The 26841-nt window shown below is 44.5% G+C and overlaps 1 protein-coding gene across 3 annotated transcripts in view; it reads left to right on the top strand.

Moving 5' to 3' along the window:
- PHACTR3 (phosphatase and actin regulator 3) overlaps positions 1-26841 on the top strand; it is a 99057-nt gene that overhangs the window by 51461 nt on the left and 20755 nt on the right. For 2 of the 3 annotated variants that reach the window (XM_021553573.4, XM_021553576.4), the window contains exons 2-8: positions 936-1097; positions 1926-2003; positions 6068-6250; positions 10591-10794; positions 14511-14775; positions 15745-15992; positions 19512-19665. In XM_021553573.4, coding sequence (XP_021409248.1) covers positions 936-1097; positions 1926-2003; positions 6068-6250; positions 10591-10794; positions 14511-14775; positions 15745-15992; positions 19512-19665 — 1294 coding nt within the window. The remainder of the gene's footprint in view (positions 1-935; positions 1098-1925; positions 2004-6067; positions 6251-10590; positions 10795-14510; positions 14776-15744; positions 15993-19511; positions 19666-26841) is intronic. The other variant, XM_021553575.4, reaches the window with a different exon arrangement.

Raw genomic sequence — 26841 nt, 5'->3', positions numbered from 1 at the left:
ATAAATGTTGTTGTTGCAGAGAAAAATTACTTGAAAATGTACATATGTTCATAGCTTCACATCCACAATTTAAATCATAACTGGTTGTTGGGAAAAAAATACAAATTGCTGCTCAGTTTTTATTTCTGCAACAGGTCTGATGGCAGCTTCTCCTTCAACAATTACTGTACTGGTGCTGTAATATAAATCTCAGTAAAGACATCAATAACCCCATTTAGGGGACTGTCCCACTGTCCTCCATGGCACTGGCTGGCACACAACTGTGAATACTCAGTGGGTATTGTTTCATGCAGCACTTGTCTATAAGCAAAACTTGTGGTACATTTCCAAGGAAATTTATTAAAAATACCTAAATTGTTTTTCCAGATGAAGCATTATCTCTGAATTCCTGTGGCTTGGCTGGACAAAAAGGAAAGAATTTTCTCCTTAGCTTTCTCAAGACATAAATTTTCACAGTAGTTCTGAGATTTTATTTACACAGCACATATCAAACAAACTCTTCTTTTATATAAGATTTGCATTAGCTCACAAAGGTCAGTGTGTTCTGTGTTAGTTCATGTGAAGAGTTAATTTAAAAGGCAGCAATATCCTGTGACCCAGGAACAGAACTGGGATCTGGGGATTCCAAAGGGATCTGAGCTCTCTCACACTTCCTCTCAGCTTTTCATAAAGGTCTGCATTTTTCTAAATGAGCATTAAATTGATGTGATTAACTGGAGGCCACGTGAGCCTGATTTACAGATGTGTTAAACTTCCACTGCTCCTGTTAAAGCCATGGGGAGCTCTCAGCTCTGCAGGTTTCAGGAGGCTGTGGCAGCTCCCTTGCAACTTTTGGGGGGACAGTGGCACCATTGCCTTGGTGAGCACCTTTGCCTGCCCTTTGCTAGTCACTGTGGGGTTTTGTCTAACAGGTTTTTCCTCTCTTCCCCTCTCAGATGAGATGGAGCAGTCCCCTGCAGTGCGTTCTGACTACTTGGTCTCAGGGATTCGAACTCCACCAGTGAGGAGGAACAGCAAACTGGCAACACTGGGCAGGATCTTCAAACCGTGGAAGTGGCGGAAAAAGAAAAATGAGAAGCTAAAGCAGACATCTGCAGGTAGGCTGAGAACAGCAGAGGGATGTTGCACAGCAAAGCTTTCATGGGGCATGTTAAAGGTGACCTGAGCCAAGTCCAACTCAGAGATTCCAGCATTCAACAGATTAATAATGTTTAAGGGGTCCATATAGGCTGACTTCCTATATAACACAATTTAGTACATTTAGAAGGAAAGGTCAAAATATGAGAGTGAATCACAAGCCTTTCCCCCAGACTGCTTTCCATGGGCTGTCCCTTCTCCACACAGGCTACATTTATGGCCCCAAGTATTGTCACCCCTTTTATTTGGGGTGAAGTTTATATAGGTCACAGTAACATGATGAGAAGTGGCAGGAGGGAGCTGCAGCATGTGAAATGCCTTCCCTCAAGCAGCTGTCTCTGAGGGGAAGGAGCCCAGCACACAGCACAGCATCCTCTCACTGGTCTCCAGGCTTGTCCCAGGAGATCAGTACGGAGACAAAGTCACTTGCATTTTCCTGAGATGGGACAGTGCACTTGCCTCTGTATCCTGTGGGAATGTCCCAGTGGAGGACACTGGCCCAGGCAGCTCCAAGGTGCCACAGTAAACAGCAGGACAGCTCTGAAATCCCTGTGACTGCACTCAGAGTGATCTGACAGCACCTCACATCATAAACCTCAGCTTTACATGTGGTGATTTTAACAAAGGAAGAGGCACAAATAGTTGACCAATCCATACTCCCCAAAACAAAATCCTTGCAGTCCTTTCCAGGAGTTGAGCCTAGAGGGAATTTTATGTTGTCTTTCTCACCCCATTACATGACTGCTCTGTTGGTAACTGGTGCTGTGTTGTGCCACTACTTTGTGCAGTGCTGGAGAAGAAGATGACAGCACGGCAAGGGAGGGATGAACTCATTAAAAAAGGCCTTCTGGAGATGATGGAACAAGGTAAGAAAAAATTCTTAATTGCTTTTTTTTATCAGAGGCTCTTTCAGGACAGGAAACACATATTTGCAAAAGCAGAATAAACAAGCAAATGAATAAAAACCTTCAAACAGAGAGGAAAACTCAGTGTGTGAATTTAAGGCTTGTCATCCTTCAAGCTCCTTCCTGCTAGAATCAATCCATGTACTTTAGTGTTTGATGCTCTCCCATCTTGAATGCAGCTCTGCCTTCCCTTGGTTTACACGTGGTGCAGCCTGAGCTGGTACGTATGTTTTATATAATTGCTCTAAACCCAGCTAAATCCTTCTGCCAAGAAATCCAGCTCAAGCTGGATAAATATAAACTTCAACATACAGATGCAGTCAGCTGACATGAATGAACAACCTATGGATCCAAATCCCATCAAATTGGATTTTTTCAGCTGTTTTTCCAGTAAACCAAGTTTGTGATGTAATGTGTTACCAGTCTGCCTGCTTTTCATTCCAATGGAAAAACGAAGCATTTAATGGAGTAATTTTAAAGCTTTGAGTACAAACCAGAAGTGATGGAAGGAAAGACGATAAAGTTTCAGAAGTACTCACAAAGGACATGGTTCTTGTGCTCCAAAGCCATGACAGATGCTCAAAGGAGACACAGATTTGGGTGACTGTTCTGTGAGATTAACCGAGCTCCCAGTATTATGGACAACATCCCAATTTCCATTTCCACCTAAACTGAGATAAACCCCACAAATGCATCTTTACTTTGAAAGCATCATAGCAGAAAGTACTGTCATGAAAGAGGACTGGCCTTTTGAGTTTGATTAATCTCACAGATAGAAGTTATGTTATTGGAAAGTAGTAATTGAGTTTCTTTTGTATAAAACAAATGCCATGCCTATAAATAACCCCTGGGACAATACTCAGTGATGCCATGCTGGAAAGAAACTGAGCAACTGAAGAGTCAGAAAAAGAGCATTTTAAACAGGATTTTTTTTCCATGGGAGTAAAGAAATTTTAATATTATTCTGTTGGATATATTTTAAGCTTTATATTTAATAATCCATCAAACCATTCATTTATTCTAAAATGGAAGTTCTTAGAAAGTTAATTTTTAATTCTGTGCATTGAAGTCTTTGTGTCTCTCATAATTCTAGATAATTACTTGTCCTATTAGCATATTAGCATTACTGCATATACATGATCTCCATTAGGAGCAGGAAAGTTCCCTATAATCCATGAATTTGAAGACATGCATTTCCCCAGCTCTACAAAACATCAGTAAACTAGAACTTCTGTAGAGCACATTAAGAAGCAATAATAAGGAATCAATAAACCTCTTGCATGCACAAAGAATGGTTGGAAGGAAAAGGTGATGCCAAGGAGCAAGATAATTTTAACAAAATTAAAATAGTTGAAATAAATATAGTCAAGTGAGATGTGAGGACAAGCTGTGCTTTTAACTAGACAGCTGCAAACTGACTGCTTACCTGTCTGCAGGAAAGTTGCCTGGAGTTCCTATAAACATCACACAAATTTCCAGTGCCTCCCTGTGTCCAGAAAGGGAAGAATGGATCACAGTCAGCTGAAGGATATTGCAGCTGCCTGCAAGTTATTTTTCTTTACAGAATGTTGTGAATCTCCAGGGTTATTTTATTATATTAGCAGAAGCAGCTTATTAACTGGAATAAAAACTGACCCAAATAATTCTCAGTAAATGATTAATGCCCTACTTGGACTGAGCTGAAGTGGTAGCAGTTTCAAGGCCAAGTCCTCGTTTATGCAGCTAAGTTGCAATTGTCAAAGCAGCAATAGTGTGCTGAAAGACTACAGTAAATCCCTCTATTCCATCAGGCTCTACTCCACTTCCAGGGAGCTGATTCCTGAGCAGCCCAACTGGGGTGATGCTGCAGCCTGAGAAGCCTCGTGCATTTGCAGTAGGTGCCACTCACCTGTAGCACAAGGTCAGCAATGTGTGGCAGTGGCCCTGGCACTGGCCCTGGCACTGGCCCATGTGGCTCTGACCCTGCACAGCGCTGGTGCAGGATCTGCAGGATCAGCCCAGGGTGAATTGCACTGTCCCTGTCAGGGTGGTCAGCCACCCTGGCAGGTTATGTCACCCTTTCTCCTCACACAGCCCCCAGTCCTGGCTGCCCGTTCTCTGCATGGCTCAGGCCACCTCTGTGCCCTGCTCCTCTGTGGCTCTGCTCACAGGGCAGATGCCAGCCTTGCCCTGGAAAACTCCTGAAAGGCAGCTTCACTCTGGGGAACCAGCTTAACTCCCTGAGAGATGACAAGGGTCTGGCACACAACGGGGTTAATTCCCAGCAAAGTCACAACCCTGCTCCTGGTTACCAGGCAATGCTGAGGGCTGAGGTTCTCCTTCCTCGTGGAGCTGAGGTCTGTGCTTTGTCCTGTCCCCAGACCATCTCTAAAATATGATGCTGGGACCCACTGGCACCCAAAGCAGCACACCCGCTTTGATGAAAGCACCAACTGATCCCTCCTGCCCAAGAACATGGCTGTTGTGAGTCTCAGAAATGCTCCAAGGGAACTCTTCTGCCTGCCATCCCTTCATTATCCCCGGCTGTTCCAGGGTCAGGTCCTGAAGGAGCCCTGAGGAGTCTCTGGCTGCAGTTCCACTGTGGCACGGCTGCCTTTCCCAAGGGTGTGAGGAACGTGCAGAGCAGAGTTACCTTGAACACGTTTAGGGAGCTCTCCCCTCGATGTTTGTCCCCTTTGTGAGCACGAAGCTGCTCAGGTTTATCTGTGCTTACAGCTCTGGGTAGGGGCTGCCTGTCAAGCCATGCGGGCAGTGGTTCATGCACCCATGATTATGTACAGGCTGCCTTCACAATGAGCTGAAATGTAGGCAATGAACTTTTTCCCCCTCCCCTTCCCTGTATCATAGCAACTGTGCTACTGCAAGGGCTATTTTAAGAACGGTAACTTTTCACCAAACGTGATTATGAGGCAGACTGAGTGAGCTCAGTGTGCAAAAAATACTGCATCCCTTCCGCAGCATCTCTGGGCCAGAATCTGATACCCTTACCCAAAAGCACAAGAAATTACCCTGCAGATTGTCCAAATAGCATTAAAAAGAGGTAGTTGTGAATGTTGCTATTTTAAATCAATGTTCAAGGAACTTGTAATGATAGCATTGCAAGAAAACACAGCCCTGTCAGGAGCTTCCAGAAAGGAGTGTCCAGGGCTGAGAAATACAAGCTGGGAGGTGAAGGGTGGACTGCAGGAGCATCCATCAGCATGGAGAGCTGCCCAGGGAGGGAAGTGATTGCTTTCTGTGGTTTGCAACAGTGATGTAGATCTTGTAAATTCTGAGGGAGTAAAAGGGTAGTTTGTATTCTGAAGACTCTTGCCTGAATAAGAGAATAGTAGAAAAGCTTCAGTCATCAAGATGCGTACAGCTGCAGGGATCACTGGCACAAAAATCTTTCAGAGTAAGCAAAGGGAGCAGTTTCTAGGTCTGCATGAGGAGGGATTTGAATTTCTGATCAGCTCAATCACACAGGACACGCTTTTCAAAGCTGAGTAATTAAAACTCTGCTAAAAACCTGCAGATTGGTAGGGAATATGAGCAGCCTTTCCTTCCCCCAGCATTGCTGGATGGCAGCAAGTCGTGCACAGAGCCTGACGCAGCCCAGACATGCCAGACCCACCTGGGAACGTGCTACACCACAGGCTCTGCTCATGCAAGGAAGGAATTGCCTTCTCCCAGAGACCTCTGATTGCCCATTGCTCATCTCCCACATGGCAGCTACTTCCAGAGCACAGTGGCCATTCACTGAGGCAGCTGGATGACCACAGAAATAGGTGCCTTCTTGAGAAACCTGAGTTTCTGTGTCCAGAAACCTGATTTTCTGTGTCTGAATTTTTGTGTCCAGATGGGCTGGTGCCCACAGGATTTGCATTACAGGTGGTTAAGACAGAGATCAGGTGATGCTCTAGGAGAAGTCTCAGTTCCCTGAGCGTGAGCAGCTTTAACACTCCCTCTTCTCAAGAGGATAGCAGAGGGGGCCTCAGCTTTCACTGCTCATGGTTTAGTTAAGGTGAAATGATGTGTTGTTACAGATACTGAAGGCAAAGCCTGCACTGGTGACGATGGCACGAGGGTGACGCAGAGCGAGGCTCCAGCAGCCGTGTGCCAGGCACTCACCTCAGAGGAGGAGCAGCAGGAGAGCCCAACAGCAGCCACAACGAATGTGACATCCTTTGGTGAGGAGCTGCACTTGGATGAGCTGAAAGAAGATGCAGGTATTGGATAGAAAATGTTTTAAAAGAACTATGAAGTGTTATAAAACTACTTCTGCTGAGGGGTTGAATATGTCAGTGCATTAAATGGTCAAAGCACCTTGTTCAGCCCAGCCCCACATTAGATTAGCAATTGCTACTTAATAGCAGTGATGTTTGAGACTTCTACCAAGCTGAGGAACTACACAAAGTTTGGCATGATGAGATTAGTTGAATTATGAGATGATCCAGTCTTGGCATGGTGCCCCTTTGGTATCAGCAGCAGCTGCTGTGACGATGAAATAAGCTTCTCTTAAAAAGATTTCTTAAACTTCTGTGCCAAGCCTGAATTTATTAATCCTGGCTCAGGAGAACAGTGTCAATACACAGGCCACACTGTCCATGTCACCACTCTGTCCCCAGCATGCTGCAAACACCAGAGGAGGTTGATACCAGGAGCAGAGATCAGCTAAGCCAGGCTCCTTTGGTGCAGCTCTGCTGAGCTCATCCATGGCAGCCCTTCCTAGGGACTGGAGCAGCCAAGCACAGCCCAGCAGCTGGAGGGCTCCATTCACCTCCTGCCAACCTAGAAATGCAAAGCTGCAGAAATAATGCTTTATTCTGCTTTGTGAGGACTGTCCTGTGGTGATTTTAGATCTTCCTGCCCTCTGGGTAATCTTCACACCTTTTCCATCTCCCCTGGCTGCCTTTTGTTCTCTGTGTCACCCCTTCAGGCCCTGCTTTCTTGGGGGTACCAGCCCCTGGCTGCTTCCACCCTCAAAATGGAAATAATTCCCTCATCAGCTGAGGCAAAACCCACTCATTTCCCTGTTATTACAGCAGCCAGATCAAATCTTGACCAGATTACAGGTTTCTTTTCTTCTTTCTCTAGTCTAGAGCATTTAATTCTGTATCACTAATGAAATTTCTTTCTGAACTTCCAATTCTTACTATTGGGACATACTATCATGGAAAGATAGCACTAATAAGGTGTCATGTGTTTAACCTTATAACTCTGCATAAACTCATAGTGTGATTTAAAATTTACCTTACAATGTTTTCAAAATAATCTAAATTTTTTAGGTCTCTTTCCCTAATCCTAGTACCTTTTATTGTCTCCCTGAAACAATCTTTCCTGTCTTCTGTATTTCTTTTCCTCCATTTTTTGAGGTGTCATTTCCCCAGGTTCCACAAAAAATAACAGTGGGATTATATTCTCCAGTCTCTTTAGTCTGAGAGACTCCAATTTGCAGGAAGTCCTCCTATTGGTGGCCTCTGGCTTTCAAAATAATTGTTTATCCCTAGCATTCCTATCTCTAGTGAGTGCACCTGAAAGAATTAATTTGGTGGGAAAGCTCTTCAAAATTGTCAGTGTGATGCTAAATTTATTATAATGTCAAATTTTTTATAACATTGGCCCTTGGGCTCAATCTAGGCCTAATGCAGTGGGTGTCTTTCCAGAGATTCACATGAATAAATGACAAGCTAGAAACAAAATGAACGGATTTGCTTTATACCAATGTGTTCTATGTCATCCTGAGGATGTGGGATAAAGGCCAAGGAGGGAAAGAGGAGAAAACATAATTTGCAGACTTCATGTTCATGTTAATACACAGAAAAAGAACAGCCAGGGCACAAAGAGGGCAGTTTTTCCCATCTAACCTCGCCAGTGGGCTCGGGGGCAGTCCCAGGGGGAGGATTTCTACCTGGTAATGAGATGGCATTTTGACAAGTGGCACTCCATGAATAATTCTAGTGCTGAGCACTTGGAATACTTTCAGCAGGGTAATATTCACTCTGCAGTATGAAATCTGTTAATGGATTTGTGTGCTCAGGACTCAGCTCTGCCTGACACCACTCCCAGAGCAGGGTGGAGTTCAGGAACCAAAAAATCTGGCTGGGGCTGGGAGGGTTTGGGATCCACCTTCTCTGTAGCAGAGGTCCCACTGTGGCTGCTCCCCTGAGCTGTGCCAAGCAGCCCCTCCTGTCCCACTGATTCCAGGGGAGCTACTGCCAGAGAAAGCATTGCTCCTCTCAGGGGAATGCACTCAAGTCTGACTCATTTTCTTCTCCAGCTCCTAACATCTACTGGGGCTCCTGATCTTTCCCTAATGTAACCCATTAACAACTCTATTTCCCCCTTCCTCTATTACACATTTTGTCTCCTGTGCAGTGGGCACAAACACCCCAGTGTTGTCACCCTGGAACAAGGCATTTCCCTTGAAGTACATTAAAAAAAAAATTACTTCCTTCTAGAATACACATAACAATACAGCAGCTCTCCTGTCATGACAGATTTCACATGAACTCCTGATAATGATGCACATTTATTCTTTCCTGTCTCTTTTGAATGATAAATACTCATTCCTCCTCTTCTAGGCACACTCATTAATCTGTTTGTCAACAAATTAAATGCCATTATCTTGCCAATGCTATTGTTTCCAACTGCCTGAGTGCCTTGGTGCCTCCCCATACACTCTGAGCACGAGGCTGCTGAATGTTCATTAATACAGAGAGTTTGAATTCTCAACGAGACACAAAACTGAGCCAAGGAAAGATTTGTGATGCAGCTGTGGGTGCCACTGCAGTGAAATTTTAGGAGATGGCCTAGAACGGTTTGGAGGGAAAGGTGCTTGGTTAGACAATCCAGAGTGCCCAAAGGAGTGGGATTTGCCCAGGAGTTTGGACCTCTCTCATGTTCTGCATGACCCCAACTCTGGATCCTCAGCACAGGAAGACATGGAGTTGTTGGAGGTTCAGAGGGGCCACCAACAGGATCAGAGGGATGGAACAGCTCTCCTGAGAGGGCAGTCTGAGAGAGCTGGGGACAGCCTGCCTGGAGAAAAGAAGACTCCAGTGAGATCTTGTTTCAGTACTTGAAGGGAGCTTATAAAAAAGATGAACACAAAGTTCTTGATAGGGCCTGTTGTGGTGGAACATGGGGCAATGTTTTTAAACCGAAAAAAAGGAAGATTCAGGCTAAACACAAGCAACAATTTTGTTATAATGAGGGTAGTAAAACACTGGAACCCACTGCCCAGAGAGGTGGTAAATGATTCATCCCTGGAAACATTCAAGGTCAGGTTGGATGGGACTCTGAGCAATTTGATTTCGTTGAAGATGAAGCAGGGGCTCATTTCAGGGGATTGGACTAAATACCTTTAAAGGTCCCTTCCAACACAAACTATCTTATGATTCTGTGCTTAGGAGAGAGTTAAACACTGATCTCCCCATTTGGTTGAGTACTCCCCCCCTCTGGGGTAGGAAAAATAACCCTCATGGCTACTGCTGAGCCCAGAGTGGCTGGAAATGCAGTTTGGAGGGAGCCTGGCCATGGCTGGGTCAGAGTCAGCCTCCAGGCTCTCTCTGGGTCCCTCACCTGCCCAGGCAGAGATCAGGACATGTAAATAAAAGCCCAGCAATGAGGCTCTGTGTGAGTCTGGGCACTGCCAGGGCAGCTGTATCTGAGCAGAATTCAAGGATGCTAATTTTGGACTTCATCACTGAATTTCCACCTGTGTCCTGCTTCAGCTTCATGCCTTTCTGGATCTATTCCCCTGTGCCCTCATCACAGCCTGGTCAATTTGATGAACTGCTCAGTGATTCAGCCTGCACTAGCTTTCACAGCTAAGTGCTTTTGCCATCCTTGCAGAGACAATTCTGAAATGAGCAGTGCTTCACCATCTCAAACCAGGGCTTTGGAGACTGATTTCTTTTCTTAAGTACTTTGCCAATTCCCTGTTCCACTCTAACTGCTCAGATCCAATTGCAAACCTTTTTTGTGGCAGGTTCTTTTTGGTTATCAACCTTAACCTCAGGAAATGCTCAACAGCTCTGGAGTCAGGTACAGTAGAAGAAAACTCAGGAAGCAAGTTGAAATAATGTATTAAAAAAGATAAAAATCATATTGGGAAAATAAACACACAACAAGTATTGGAAGGTCAGTTTTTAGGTGGTATTCTGGGTTTGATACTCCTTGCCCTTTGGCTGTGTGTTCCTAGACAGAAGAGTACTCACACAGAACTGTGCTACCACAGCTGTGTGCTCTAAGATAATTCATTGCAGTTCTCAAAAGTTGCTTTGCCTTGCTATCCTCATTATTAAAAAAAAAGGGAAAAAGGCTTTAGGGAAGCTCAGCAGTTTTCTCAGGAACATCAAAACTAACATTTCCTCAATATCCTTGTACATTTTATTCTTCACCTTCCCTGGCTGGTTGGCTGTTTCACACAGTTGCTTTCACAGTGGAAAAGAAGTGTTTTTAGCTGTGTGCCATGTGTTCAGTTTTTGTGAATGTTCCTGGCAGTGTCCCCTGGCCTATCATTATTAACTCCATGTTCCATTAATCTTACTCATCTTCCCACTAGCCAAGAAACCTTCAGCACCCACGGAAGAACTGGAAGATGCCAGCCTGCCAGCATCTGAAGACAGTCCACAAGCCTTACTTGTACCTGAATCCACAGATTCCCCCCAGAAGCAGACAGAAAGAAACCCAGCACAGCTTCCCAGCCCTCCATTGCTCCCAGCTCCACCACCTAAGGCAATCTCCAAAATCACCAAGAGCATAACAGGTCAGTCATCACCGCTCAGTAAAGATTTCCCCATCCTTGATGTGTTGTTCACCTCCACAGCACTGTCAAATCCTTTTCTCATGCCTGTTTTGAAGCCCTAAACTGCTGAAAATCACCCAGTTATACTGAGTGAGCAGTGACTATGTCTGATTGCCTGATAACAATGCACTGCTATTTGTACTTCACATATTCATCTGAACCTCTCAGGGGATTATTTGTCGTGAGTCTGCAGCACTAAACACACATAAAACAAATCAAACCAAATGCAAACATCTGCTGAATCCCATGCTCATATTGATATGCCATAAAACACAAGGAAGATTTAAATGTTTTCATTACCTTGACTCCCACTGGAGAGCAGGACAGCAGCCAAAATCTAGTTCAAGTCAAAGGTTCTGCGGAGGTTTCTGCCTGAAGGGTTTACTCTCTAGGGCAGGTCTAAACTAGAGCTGTGAAATCTGCTGTGAAGAGTGATACACCTGGCAATCCTCTGTGCCAGACTTTATTGATCGTTTCCAAAAGCAATTCCCCTGGGCTTCATTTTCTAGTGTATTGCCAATGTTGTTACATTTCTCAGCATTCTGGCACTGCAGAAAGGGTGCTAAAATGAGAATGATTTTAGTTGGTTCCAATTTCAGGGCCCCTACATATGGTAAAAGCAGTTAAAAGGGCCTTATTGCAAATGAAAATCAAGTCCTGACATCTAAATGTCAGACCTGTTGGATATTTAGACTTTTAAATGACAGCCATTATGTGAGCTCTGATTTGCATCCACACTCATCATCGGGCACAATGAGCAGGGTTTTCAAAGTCACCAGGAAACAAAACATCAGAGGGGTTCTGTGACCTGACCACTGAGGCTTAGAGAAAATATTGAGGTTTTCAGTCTCTTTGAAGAAAATTACAAGTACTTGTTTCCCATGGAAACAATTCATACTTTGTCTGTGCTTAAAAGCTGTAATAACTCAAGTGGGAGGTGGATTCAAAATGGCATTTTAGTGCTCTTCAGGAGCTGCTGTTCAGGTTATTTCACTGTCCTGTGCTGTGGGTGAGGCTCAAGGCTCCCCTTCCACCCTGCAAGAGGAACAGGCAGCCCCAGGCCCCCCTGCCTTTGCTCAGCTGAGGAGAAGGCCATGCTTGGCATCAGATGTATTTGGAAACCTGACCCACACAGGGTATAGAGATTACACCTCCAACAAGAACTTGAGAGCATTTAGAGTTCAGATATTTTGCTGCTTAACCCAAGTATTTCCTGTAGCATCTGAGATATTTTGAGTTTTGGTATTTAGTTCTCATTTACATCTTCCACAAACAACTTTTAATTTTCTCAACGACTCCAGTAACTCTAGACCCTTTCCCAGTAGTGATTATACATGTTTATTTTTGTGGGGATGTGGGGGCAGTGCTAAGTTAAAATTAAACAAATACCGTCAGTGAGTGAGAGGAAATACAAAAGTGTGGGGAGAAAGAAAGGGCAATTATGAAAGAAAAAGGAGATGATGAGGTTGAAAATCTCTTTTGTGTTTAGTTTTTCCCCTCCCTTAACAATGCTAGGGATGCTGTCAGCAGAGGAGTGAGGAGTAAGTCAAGCACCAATTAATCAGAGAGAGGAGGAACATGGCAAGGTGCCAAGACATCACTTTGCAAGGTTATTCACTGAACATCTGTCATTAGGACAAATAAGGTGTGATCTCAGGAAATTCTCAATATTGTCCAAAGCTGCAAGGAGGATGAAATTGGCCCTTGATCTGTTCCAGGAACGAGCTGGTGTAAAGACAAACCAGTCTTCTCTTTCCCTGCTTTGGTGTTGAGGTGAGCCCTGGCTCTTGCTCCGAGGAAACACAGACACCCTCTCTCTGTGTGCAGAGATAAAGTGGCTCTGGAGGTGGTTTTGTCCATCCTCTCAGGCCGTGATTCAGTGGGCAGCAATTGATCAGAAATCAATTTATGATTTATGATCTATCCATCTCCACAGCAGCACAGAATCAAACCCCCATGAGTACCAAACCCAGCTTTGCTCAGCAGAGCTTGGCTGTCTCCTGGCTGGAGCAGCACCCTGATCAGGCAGGAGGAGCTCTGGGGTGGGAAGGTGGCTCACACACTGCACATCAGGCACTGACTCCTGGAGCAATGCCCCTGAGCCTTCAGACTTCCCAGGTTTTAACCAGGCTAAATTCTGGGCTAGTTTGAACCCTGTCTCCTGTCTGTATATAAATGAACAAAGCCATTGCTAAGAGTTCTGGGCTGGAGGGACACAAATGTGCACAAACACCTGCCAAAGATGAAAAAAGTAATGTAGACCTTCCTTACAAGAGAGATTTTGTTATGGATACGCTGAAGGACGCCCTCCTCCTCACCCCACAAACACAAAAAGAGACCAGGCTTAGTGCTGCCACACTCAAATTTTCAGTGTTTGACTTTGGTTATGATTTCAGGAGCTCTTCTTAAGCAAACTTAAGAAAATGCATGTTTTTGGTAACTCTTACGCAGGATGCTGGCTCTGAGAGGAGGTATTTAATAAGTGAAGTTAGTATTTTTTGCCCTCTCCAGTTTTCTAGCAAGTTACTGCTAACTGGAACCAAGTCCTTGTTACAGGACTACTTCAGGATAATCCTGGTCTGAACAGAAGTTTTTCTCTGCTATGAATTGAAGGATTTATCTCCAAAGGAAGAGAATAAAAAGGAAAAATTACCTGTGAAAGCATGTTTGTACTAAAGCTGCGCAAGCTGTGCCAGTTTAAATTCCCGTGTGAAGCACTAGGTGGCAACAAGGGACAAGAAATACTCTGGATGAGGAGCTCGAATTGCTTTTATCCACCCAGCCCGAGCTGCTGGTGTAAACAACCCCATGTGCCAGAGGCGTGGGACACCGATATAGAGGAGGGGGAAAGGGGAAGAGGACTGCAGAACAGGAAAACGAATCAGCATCTCTCCCAGGCCAGATGTTCAGTTGTCCTAAGGGGTATTGTGTGATGCCACCAAATTTACGACCAGGGAAATGTCCACTGTGCTTCAGACTCAAATGCTAGGAAATGTATAAATCAGTTTACATGGGTAACTCCAATTTCAGACAAAAGGTTTACATTGCACAGAAAATAGCTGAATCTGGGGCTAAAAAGAGATTAGATTGCCCCACCTTCCTTTTTTCTTGTTAGTGCTCAGTACCCCATCTTTCATTTGTATATAATTTGGCAAGTTTTGTTATACAAACATTATCCTCATATTATAATGATTTTGGCATTTTTTCCACGGGCATATGAAAGACAGAGGTCTGGGCTGTGCTGCAATCACAGAGGAGCAGCTAATAGACACTGGTACATTTTGTCCAGACTCAGAACCACAGGGCATAAATTTTAATACAGTCTGCCAGAGTCCAGCAGAGAAAATGCTAGATTGGAAAGCCACCACAGCCCAGGCTTTTGGTGGTTAGGAGCAGCAGTGTGGGCAAGCAAAAATGCAGTGGTAGGCTGGGAGAAAGGAGAATCTGATGCTGTGATAAACAGGGGAAGTGGGAGAGGCATCTGTTTTGCTAGATTAAAGATCTGGAGTGGTGCAGCAAGAGCCTTTTGAACTCAGTTACTCAGCCAGTTACCTCACAGCAAGAGCAAAACATCTCCATTTGTTCAATACAACAAATTAACTTCAGTGCAGACTGTGCAAAAAAGAACAAAACAGAAAAAACATTGCACAACCTCTTCCCCTCTTGTGTTTTGACAGCAGGAAGTGAAATGGACGATCCAGCCATGAAATCTCCTCCTTCCACCATCCTGAAGAACTATGTCATTGTGGGCTCCTCCCAAATCTCAGGACAAGCTGCCCTCTTCCACCCCTCTGGCCAGAAAAGCTCCGAGCCCCATGGCAGAGGCCAGGTAACAACGCCCACCGGTTCCCCTCACCTGGCTGCCGTTCATCTGCCTTTACCTCCCAGCAGAGTCATTGAAGAACTCCACAGGGCTCTGGCCACCAAACACCGGCAGGACAGGTACCTACAGCCTGCAGGCACAGGGCTGCATGAGGACACTCATCCCACCGCTTCATTCTTCTTGGAAAGTGTTCCTATCCTCTTGTTAGTGTTTTAATTGCTGCTACAGCTTGGGTTTGCTTTCCTCGTGGTGTCACTGCTTGGAACAAACAGTTAAACAAATCCCTGGTTAAAGTGCTTCATTTAGCAGCTATTTCATTGTGTGTTCCTCCTTTATAAGGAGGCTACTGTGGCACAGGAGTAGGTTTTCAAACAGGTAGAATCAGGTGATAGTCCTTGATCTACTGCAAAAGAAAACCTTCCCCACAAGATACCGAGTTAGAGTAGCAAAGGCACATCCTGCTCCAAGTACTCTACACATGAGAAATGCTGCAATTTCTGTGTCTCTTGGCTGACACAGGAGCACATACAAGATCCATTTTTAATACAAATGTTTTTGTGGGAGTACATTGGGTGCTTTATCTGGGTCTCATTATAAACCCTCCTGTGGATCAGAGGAGGACAGAGATATCCTTTGCCATCCCAGAGCTTTGGAATGAAGTTGGTAATTTCTCAGTTCCCTAACAACTACTGGCCCAGGGACCAGATTCACATGATGTCATTTCCAGGCCCTGTTAAACCTTTGTCATGATCATACAATATCATATGAATGGTCATATTTCATGCCACGCATGTTTTTAAGAATGTGTTGTTGTGAGGTTTTTAATCACTACAGTGTATCTTGTGACCATGTATCAAAGAAAAACATTATTCACCACCCCTGCATGTCTTATTTTAATGGCAGAGACAGGAAAGTAGATCTGCATTAGCCATTCTCAGCTTGAAAAAGCCATCCTGTGTTTGTCCACGCCAAACTCCCTGCCCTGCCCTTTATCAGCTACAGGACATTTTTCTCATTCTCATGTAAGTTTCTCCTGCAGCAATAAAACAATCTTTGTAAAATCTGTGCTGTGCATCTTCTGCCCATAGCTTCCATGGAAGAGAAAGCAAAGGCTCTCCAAAAAGAAGGGTGGATGTCCGTCCCTCGAGAACGTCGAGTATGGAGCGCAACAAAGAGAAGGAGAACTCGCTGAGTTATGGCAGTGACTCAGAAAACAAGAGGAACTCGGTTAAAGAGTCAGATGAGAACAAAGAAAACATGATTATGAACTCAGAGCTCAAGGAAGAGTCTGTTTTTTATCAGGATGAGGAAGTTTTAAACGATTCTGTTATTTCTGGTAAGCAAAATCACTGTATTACAAAGATAACTCACAACCAAAGGGAATGCTCTAAAGGCAGCAGAAAATATTGTGAAGAATAAATTCCTCTACTGTCACATCAGCTCTTTGAAGGAACCCTGGTGAAAAGCTGAAGTTAAATTGGAGTCACAGTGATTGTGACTGTCCTCCAGGTGTTGCACACTGAGGTGTATCACTGTGCTTTACCCTCTCAGTTACTGGTGCACCCCGGGGCTGCTCTGTATGAACAGCAGCACTCCCAGACAACCCCCTGTGAGCAGCCAGAGCTTTCTGTACACCCTGTGCCAATGCTGGCGTCTTCTGGAATTTCAGAACTATTTTTCCATGCAGTGAGGGTACATGGAAAAGTGATAGAGACCAATCAATCTAGAAAGGACAAACATGTAAAGAAAATATCTTAAAGAATAAAGTTTCTCTCCATCTGGTCCATTTTACCCCTTCTTGAGACATGTGGGGAATGCATTTTATAATCCTGTGCAATTATTTAAGTGAGCTTTGGCAAAATAATCAGCTCTCATTAGAAAATTTGTCATTCAAGGTTTTTAATGTTTTCCATGTTAGCAAGACAGATTCAATCTGAAATGAATCTTTTACTCTCTTCATGAATCCATTAAAAGAAGGCAGGCAGAAACAATTTATCAAAAAATAATTGTTATAGCAGATGAAAGATGAATTTTAAAAGGTGTTTTTGAAAGCATGAGCCAGCAGACAGGACACGAGTTCTGCTGCTGTATCTTAAGACACCAAGTAACAGAACAGACTCCTGAGGTAAGGCAAAAGAAAAGAGTCCCTTGCCTAATTGCTGTGCATTTAAGGATACCTTAAAATACCTTTTTCTGGCTATGTATGTAAAAGTGGACTCTTTTGATAAAGATTCTAAGAGCTAGAGGCAGCCAGGCAAAAAATACATTATCCCCTATGAGTAAAACCAAATCTGAATATTTAACTATTGAAGGTGAATCTCTCTATATTTAACAAATAATTATTATGATGATAGGAGGGCACTGGTTATTGTACAAGTTTCAGGGATATCTAGAAGCAGGTCTGGGCTTTCCACAATAAGTACTTGAGTTTTGGAAAATACCTGCAGTTGAAGGACAGTGGTGGTGTACTGGGAATGGCTGAGGCCCCCTGAGAAAAACAGAGCTGCTTTAATGATATTTTGGCATTATTGTGGCTGCAACAACACTGCTGCTTGGCACAGAGGATGCATGCTGAGCTCTGACTGATGTTCCAGAGCAAGCTGGGACATTCCCAAGGCATTTCTGGTGTAGAGGCACTGCTGGTGCCAGTGTTCCCAGGGACAGCACCAGAACAATTCCCTAAACATCTCCAGATTCCTTCTGGTTTGAAGAGATCTGGGCTGGTTTCCAAGCCAGGGAGTAAAACTGTCCTTAATGCTGAGCTGCTTTACAGTCCCTGTCCTGCCTTAGCAGTCACCTGCTCTGCCACTGCCACCACCACAGGGCACAGTGCCACAGCCCTGGGGCTACAGGGAGGTACTGACATGTCACATAACTCTTGAAAGAGTGAGGAATTATGCCTTGGTTTTCTATTCCTACTCAATAAATCATTATTTGAAACCTCTGAAAATGCAAGGCAAGATGAGCTTAAAAAACAATGTTACTAGAACATAGCTCACAACTGATAACTGGTGCAGTCAAGGTCTGTCCAACATCAGGCAGTGTTAGGATTTGCTGTTTGATTGATAGAACAGGATAAAAAGAACAGTAAACATACAGGAAATTAAATGCCATGATTTGACTGAATTGAAACAGGGAGTTTTTCCAGGAACCTGCAGCCTGAACATGAAAAGGGTGTGAATTTCCCAAGCATTTCTTGTTGACCTAGCTGAGGTGTGATAAATCATGAAACAATCCAGCCTGAGATAGATGGCTGGGGGCAGACTGGCTCTGAATGTACCTGATGGACTAAGAAAAATAACCCTTGGAAAAAGAATACTTAAACAAGGGTGTTTGCAGGTCCAGTTTCTACTGAGATAGTGATCAGGAAGGAATTTGTCTCAGGGTGCTTAAAATGTATGTGGAGAAGAATAGCTTGGGGCTTTATTTTCTCTTTGTTCTCTAGTTTTGTTTTATTCATGCACTTATTCTCTTTTAATATATAGATTTTGCATGTATGCTTGCATTTTAACCTGTTCTGGTAAATGATGTTTCATTATGAACAGTCCACCTTTGATTGACAGCAGGAGCTGACACTGTTAATTAGGATTTTGACCCCACTTCCTTTGAAGTCAATGACAAAAACCTATAGATTATATCACTTTCCATGCTCCCAAGGTGCCCTGCCCTGGACACTCTGCACTGCCCAGTTCTGCAGCTCCCGTGGACACACAGATCTCCTTGTCCACAGAAACCTCCTGACATGACCAAATTCCTCCTGTGACCTCTTTAAAATACTCAGGTGAAACTGGGAGTGTGTGCAGGGATTCCCAGGAGTTTTCTAGCCCCGAATGTCCTTCAGGTTGTTTCCAGCAGGAATTCTGTTGGTTCCTCTGCACCCACTCCCAGCGTGGTGGGAAGCCCTGTCAGAGTCCCCAGTCTGGGGCTTTGTGAGCCAAGTGCTTCTGATGGAGTCAGAGATTCACTTCACAGAAGGCTCTGTGTGGCAGCAGCCAAATCATTTCACTTTCCTACCCATCTGTTAAATGTATATCTGCTACTTCAGACAGGGCTGTGTGGTTTAATTTAATTAATGCTTGCAACAGACTGTGAGAGCATTTCAAGGAAGGTGCTAAATAAGGGCACAGCTTTTTAGGCTCCAAAAGAGGTTTTGAGCTGATTATGGTTTCTGAAAAGTTTAACTTTAGATCAATGCAACTACCAAGAGATTTTTCACTGCTCACACAGGGAGACCAAAATTACTGTGCTCCACTCTTTCCAACAGGTAACTGTGGGAAGAAGGCTGTACAGATTCCTCCCTCTGCATAAGGAAATTTGAGATCAGTAGTGATAATAAAAAAGGCGGTCCACAGATCCCTAGCAAATAAAACCCCAAATAGAACCTAGTTAGGATTTAGAATCTTGCCAACCTCCAGAGCATTCTTTAAAAAATAGACTTTAATCCTAACTCAAATGCCAAACAAAAATACCAATTAAATGTAGTTTTCTTTAAAGATGAGGTGACCTTCTCTAGAAAAGGTGAAGCATTAAATTTAAAAAAACTCAAAGCCTTCAAAGCAAAAAGGAACCAAAACAAATTAACCTCCTATTACACACCATGCTTCCAAGATGAAACAAAGATTTAACTGCAGTTCCTGCATGCCCTGAGGAATATGTTCCCTCTGCATTTGCAGTGCTTTTGTGTCTGAGCCCTGCTCAGCTGCAGTGCTGCTTTCTGATATTAATGTGTACAACTGCTCCTTGCACAGCACCACACAGGTCACTGTCACTCTGTGCCATTCCTGCTCTCCAGAAGTTCCTGTTTCATCCCCAGGAGCTGCCTTTCTAATAACTTTGCTTTCAATGCATGTCCCAGGTACTTTGCCAAGAAAATGCAAGAAAGAACTGCTGGCAGTAAAACTACGGAACAGACCAAGTAAGCAGGAGCTGGAAGACAGGAATATTTTCCCAAGGAGAACCGATGAGGAAAGACAGGAAATCCGGCAGCAAATTGAAATGAAACTCTCAAAGTAAGTGTTGTGAATGAGAATAGGGAGGAGCCTCCCTTCACAATGGAGCATCCTCTGAGCCCTGTCAGAGGCACTGCCACCCACCCCCAGGTCCACTGCCTGCAGGAAGCAATCCACAAACCAATACAGCACGTTTTCAGCTGTCAGTCAGCCACAGGAGAAAAAGTTTTAACTCTCTCTTCAGTCAGGATTGCCTGGATTTCAAGGGAAAACAAGACAAAAGTCAATTTGGGAGACAAAATCTTGCCAAATCTACCTGCAGCTCTGCTGCTGCAATCAGGATTTGGAGGTCCTCCAGGAAACCCAGTGCTTTAACAAAAATAGTAGTATAATTATTTATCAACTAGATTTGGCTTTGTCATCTCGAGCTGAATGTGAGGACAAAAGCAGTTGTTGGAGCTGCATATTTATTTGCTCAAGGGAAAGCTGCTGCACTGGTAGCTGCACTGGTGCCTTAAGGCAGAAGCAGCATTGCCCTCACCTGGGGAAGGTGCCTGTGTAAGTCCAGCTGCAGGCACAGCAGGGATGCTCTGGTTTGATCAGTAACCAGGGCAACAGGGGAGAGCTGTGAGAAACAGCATCACTGTGGTGTGCAGCCTAAAGCAAAGACTGAAGGTAACTGGGAGGCTCAGACTGCACCATTTGGGTTTTGTGTGTGCTTTTTTAAGGGCTGCATTTGGATATCTGTAAACATGAATATTTTAGAGGAGACAAAGTGGATTGTTAAAGAATCTGTGCTGTGCTGCCCACACAGGGACAGTGAGCACTGCTCACCGCCAAAATGCTCGGAATCAAATTGGGAAACATGCACACAAATTCATTTTCAAGGCTTATTAAATATTAAATATCTCAAGCCTCTCCTGAAAGAAACATTTATTGATATTTAGACTAACTCATTCATGTGCATGCTTTTGATTAAAATTTACCTCCAGGGACAGGGAATGAGAACAAATGTGTGGATCAGAGCATGAGTCCTAATGGACCAGAGTTTATGGAGGAGAACATCTCTGCCTTCACCACTCCTGCCCTCAGCTAAGGCATGAGCTGCTGAGGGAACACAGAGGAGGTTTTGGGTGCCCTTCATGGTGCCTCTGCAAAAGCAGAGATGGAGTTATGGTCCCTCCAGTCTCAGTGACTGCACAGCAGCACTTGGCACCCAAAGGGGAGCAGTGCTTTGTGCCAGGGGCTGCACAGCTCAGTGCAGGTGGCAGACCCTGCCACAGAAAACATGTTCATCCAGACAAGCAGAAAAGATCCCCCTAAAATATAAACTGAGTTCCAAGAGTTAGAGACAGAGCAGATGAAAGGTGTGTCCCATTAATACCCATCACTTAAGGAAGCAAAGATGGGCCTTGATAACCCTGACCTTGCAAGCTTTGTGCATGCACTTCAGGGAAATACTTCAGATTGCACCCCAGTATCATAAATTCCATTGTTTTGGCCATTTGATAACTCATGAGAGCTCTTCATATATCAAGAGCCAAATTTGATTGCTTTAAAATACACAAAAAACGGTTTCCACCCTAATGCATCCCTAAAATTCAACCATCACAAACTATTCACTGAATGAGAAGATTGTCATACCCAGCCCCATCTCCTATTGCTGAAATGCCTACAAGGTCACATCTCTTTTCAGCCCTGCCTGATTTCTCTTAGTCTGAAAGGTCTGATGGAATTGCAGCTTCAGGTGCTGTAACTATAACTTTTATCCCTTTATTTTCATTTACATTTGTCTTGCTTAATAATGAGCCTAAAGAAATACTGTAAAAGATTCATCCCTAGAGTCAAATGTCAGTACAAGGACTTGCAGATAACACTGCTGGACAGGTGAAAGGGGCTGGCCACCACCAGGAGGCAGGAAATTTGTTGTGTGTAGGTGAATGCAGCTAAGGGAGCCTCCCCTGCCTGCTGTGATCTCATGCAGCAATCTGGGGTGCAGCCCATCAGTATCACTGGTGATGTCTAGAGGATGGCTAAAAGCCATCTTTGTTCCAAGTGTTGGAAGTCAGGCCTTAATTTGGTTCCTTCTTCCTGGAACGTGGAGGATTGAGCGCATTTCGGGGAACAGACGGCGCAGAGATTGCCGGAATAGCCAGGAAAAAAGGCAAAACAGATTGGGAGCAGTCTCCCACACAACTTCCAGCACATATGTGCTGGCAGAGCTCAGCTCAGCTCTTAACTCATCCACCAGAATAGAACATGACCGGGCAAACAAGCTCAGGTGGTGGATGAATGCAGGAAAATATTTACAACACCAGGAAAAGCAAGTGGGTGTCCAAAAAACCAACAGCCAACCAACAAAGTAAAAGTGAATTCTGGCAAAGGCCAGAAGCCCTAGAGATACCCTTTGGAGTTTCTGACCAGGACTCACCCCACGAAACCCAGACCACCCCAGAGCCCACACTCAGAGCAGAGCCTGGCTCTGGTGTGGAAAACAAACCAAACTGGGAAGAGTGAAATTCTTGGATGAGCTTTTCAGGTGTTTGCACTCATTCATTTCACTGGGACTTGTGCAGCACAGTCTCTGTGTGACAACTTGAAGGTTTCTAGCTAAGGAACATAGTGCTGGGGTGGGAAGTGCTGCCTGGGAGATGGGATGCAGTAGAAATGTCTGTTCTCTCCAGGGCTTTGCCACTACCTGTGCAGAGAAGAGCAGCACTGCTGCTGCAATAGCAATTCTTAGGTAACAGCAAATCAGGAATCCACATGTACCATCAGGCTATAAATCTGTGTTTAGCACAAAGAATGATCTATGGGCAGATTAGCAAGTAGTTATTCAATGACTGACTGCATAAGAATGCCACATAACCAGGCAGTTGTTAACAGGGTCGATATTTTTCAGCACAGTTGCAGAGGTTTGATGGTCTGTAGCTGTCTAGCAAATTGTCTCAGCCCCACAGCTAACACAGCCTCACTCTGTACTCTGGAAGGAAAGATGTACTGACATAGATAATGTGAAAAATAGACCAAATAATGGTGTTTATATAGCTTTAAAAATGGGGAGACAAAAGAATAGCATCCTCTCAAAACCACTGTATTATTTAAGTGGTTCTTTCTGGCTGTAACACATTCCAACAGCAGCTGCGAACCTGCTGAGAAAAGCTACTCTGCTATTACTCTGATGACTGTTTATGAAGTCAAAACTAAAACCCCTATTTTCCTTCACCTTCCCACTCATTCCATCCCAAAAGAGAGATTGAGAAATGCTGTATTTTGAGACAAATTCTACTTTTACAGCAGTGCAAATCTACTGGCTTCAGATTTATTATTGACTGACAGTGGCAGGAGGAGAGATTCCAGGATTCATTTATGTGCATCGCTGCTTTTGAAAAGTGTATTTCCTGCATTTCATGCTCCCAGCCAATTTAATCAACCACTTGTTGTCGTGGAAACATGGACTTTTCCCTCCTCCTCCCTCCAAAATGGCACTATTCCAGTTTTCCCTATGCTGTAGTGCTTCTCTGACTAATCCATGCATCCCCAGTGCCCCAGAGCATGGTGAACTCTTGGAATCCTCTGCTGTGCATTAGGCAACAGGGCTTCCAACAGGTCTTGGTTCCTTTATTATGTGTTCAGAGCACAGATAATAAGCCCTCAATGGAATTCAGTGAGTTGAGAGCTCTTTGTGTCACGAGGCAGAAAAGACACGATTATTTGCAATATCTGCTTCCTGTCTCACAGACACACGTTGTTTTAGAAGGGGTTTCAGCTGAAACCTGGGGGAGTAAAACACTTGCTAGACTGAAGGGTGACTCAGGGAAAGGCTGTTGAATTAAATTTGATATCTGGCTGTTTAGAAAGTGGATGTTTGAAGTGTCTGGGTGGCTTGTGCTTCTTGGGAACGTAACCATAGTTAAATACACTCCAGTATAACTTAATGTCTCAATGAAAGTACAAATTCCTTGAAAAGATTATACCTGTAATATTCACTTTGTGTACTGCTTCACCTTCTTGTATTTGTACAAATACACATGATGCGTGAAGTGGCACTTAAAAGATGATGGGGACAGGAATAAAATACAGAAACGTGGGTAGAGGAATCAGACAGGAAGAACAAAGGGTTTCTGTACACAGAGGAACCAGAACTTGAGCACCTAAAGCTGATCTTTACCACATTGAAAACATTGGCTTGGGGAAGTGGATGATGCTGGACCAAGGTTTCCTGGCAACAAAAAGAGAAGAGGAGGCATCTTTATTCAGTTGTTACCAGATCTGGACTCTGTAGGTGTGGTGCTGCCCTGAGGTTCCTGGAGAAGTATTTTCAAGTTGACTCACCCAGGAACTGCAGCTGTAGCTAAAAGCACACTCAGATGAGACCCTGGCTTGTCCCTCAGGTAACAGAGTGCGAAGTTCACAATGCTGCTGGAGACAGAACAATACCAAGCAAAAAGCACTTCAGACTGACAGCCTAAAAGCAAAACAGCACCACGGCCCAGCACAGAGCACTCACAAAGACAGTTTCACCTACTGACAGCACAAAAGCTGTGCCATGCTTCCCAAGGACAGCACATTCAGTACCACTTCTCCACAGAAATGTCTCAGGGTAGCTTTGCTCACTGAAAAGGCATCATCAGCCCTTCAGACTGAGACACTCGGCAGGGAACTCGGCTGAATGCACAGAACTTTGGGGAACATTTTGTTTAGATTGACCACAGAAAAAATTGGGATGTGTGTAAATGTACAGACTACTGGTAGTCCTAATGCAGAAGTTGAGGAGATGCTGAACTGAGCCCAGCCTAAGCTCACCTGAGGATTAGCAAGGTTTTTTTTTTTAATGAATCTCCAACTGTGCTCCAACTCCCAGTCACTGGACTAAAAACCAGGGAACTGCCCTAATTTCAGAAGGCTGGGAGGACTTGACACAGATTCATGCCAGAGACAGAAAGGCAGGGGGCCAGGTACAAAGGACAGATCAGCTGTCAGCACTGATTAGCTGTGTACAATTGAATGCATTTCATTACTGGGCAGGAACCATCCAGGTAAGCATCTCACTGATGCTAAAAATAACCCCAGCGGGCTCAGCGTGGGCGAGTGTGCAAGGCTGAGCTCCTCACAGCAGACAGCAGCTAAATATAGAGCCACAATTGAATTCTGTGGGCATGGGGGAGCCAGGGGAGTCTCCTGTCTCCTCGCTCTGCTCCAGCAAGATGCGATGCAGCTGGGGGCTGCTGTCAGACGTGCTCGTGGCTGCAGGATTTTATTAGGAGCGTGCACAGCACCCATGTGCCCAGTGAGGATTTGGGAATTTTTTTTAATGGTTTGCCCCTTTTCAGTTTCGGCCTCTTCTTTTCAGGCTGCGGAAAAGAAAGATGTTGTGAGGGATGGAGGGGGGAGCAGTAGGAAGAATGGAGGAGGTGCAAGTGAAGCTGAGATTTTTTTTATTTTTTTTTTTTTGGTGCTGCCTCCAGGATTAAGAAGTCCAGCTCCCAAGGCCTGAATATTTCCTATGCTCTTTCTTGGTGTCAGGCAGTGGCACACAGCTGGAAACCCTGCTGTGAACACAGTGACAGACAGCACTGGCCTGGTCAAGGCTGGGGGTTAGTGCTTGCTGCCAGAGTTCCCGAGACAGCCTTCAAGGGTAAAAATTAGGAGGAGAGGGAGAAGACTTAAGTGTCATTAAGGTCGCCAAGCAATGAGTAAGTTCAGCCTTCCTGTTTACATGGCTTTTCAAGTCCAGGGAGATGCAGTGCAGTTCAAATAAAGCACTAGAGAGGGTTCAAGTGCATCTGTACATGCTGTACCTTGACAACACTGTCCTCGTGCCTAAAGGACTGAGAAAGGTTTGTTCCCTTTCAGGTATTAAACTACAAGAACAGAACCAACCTCACTAACACCAATCCCTGGTCAGCAAGTAAACTTGAGTGCCCCGAGTGTGTGATCATACCAGGCCCTCTGGACAGCAGCTCTTGAGCCAGAAGTGCTTCCTTGCTTCAGCAGCACTTGCACAATTAATTATGGAGCACCCAGTCAGCTCTGGGCAAGAGCCTTCATCTGCAGCTCAACCAAGATGAGCAATTTGCTGTCTCAGACCAGCCCACAGTTCATCTGACAAGAGTTTTTGAACACACAAATTCATATAAAGGGTTGAACCACGGCTGCCTTTGTCCTGGGCTAATTCCTGGTTTGAACACAAGCACTCAGAGGTGCTCCCAGTGCAGGCCTGTATTGCTGAGGATTCAGCATTCACCTCCTGCTGAAAATGGGGAGTCTGTGCACACATGAGGCAATGTCACTGCAGAGGCAGTAAATTCTGCCAGGCAACAACATAAAGTTCCAAATTCCCAGGGCACAGCTGATTAAAGATTGTCTTCTGGGAAGACACTATCTCCTTACACTGCTCTGCTTTAGTTCCCTGGCTCCAGTGCTGGGAATTCCTAATCAAACCTGTTTTCGACAGCACAGTGAAGGCAAGGGCAGCAGGTCAGAGCACAGCAGGCAAGAGAAGAGCAGAGCAGCAGGTGGAAACAGAGATAGGAATATTCAGGGCCTTTTCTGGGACACAAGAGTCAATTCCTTGAATAGATCCGACTTAAGTGGCACAAGTGAAACTAGAAAAAAAAAATCAGAGTGCAGAAAGCCATAAGTATCACAGGGGAACATAATCACAAATAAACTTGCAGGAAATCTGCTTAAGCAAGTATCACTGAATAAGGAAAAAGCCTTTTTGGGAAGAAAACAGTGCACTTGTTTTGCCCTGCCAACCCACCCACTACCAGCATCACATGCTCAGCTCAGATCCTTTCCCAGAAATTGGGCTCCTCCCCATGCCTGAAGATCTGGGCTCTACCCCTTTGGTGAGACAAGCAGTCATAAAGCAAAGAGGAAATGCATAAAATGCCAGTAATGCTTCACCTTACACTGGATTATGATTCAGGTCTTTGAGCTCATGTGGGTCTGCAGTACAAGTAATTACAGAAAGAAATTAATTTAATTTGCAGAGCCTAATCGATGGAGACCAAAGTAAGCTGCTCTGGTTGTCACAGTGATTTGTGCTGTTGTGGGATGAAAAGCTGACCAGAACAAGGTGCTGTAACAGTTGTGAGCTCCTGATAGCCCAAGGGCTGGGCAGGGAGGGATTCAGGCATTCACAGTGCCAGCCCTCACTTTGTATAGGCATGGTCACTGTGTCACTGAGAGGATTTAGGCTTATGGTTTTTTGGGTTAGATCTATTAATG

The sequence above is a fragment of the Lonchura striata genome, chromosome 20 (genome assembly GCF_050655825.1).
Source record: "Lonchura striata isolate lonStrDom1 chromosome 20, ASM5065582v1, whole genome shotgun sequence".
Taxonomy (NCBI): domain Eukaryota; kingdom Metazoa; phylum Chordata; class Aves; order Passeriformes; family Estrildidae; genus Lonchura; species Lonchura striata.
Note: the sequence above shows the minus strand (reverse complement) of the source record. Positions and strands in the feature narration are given on the sequence as shown.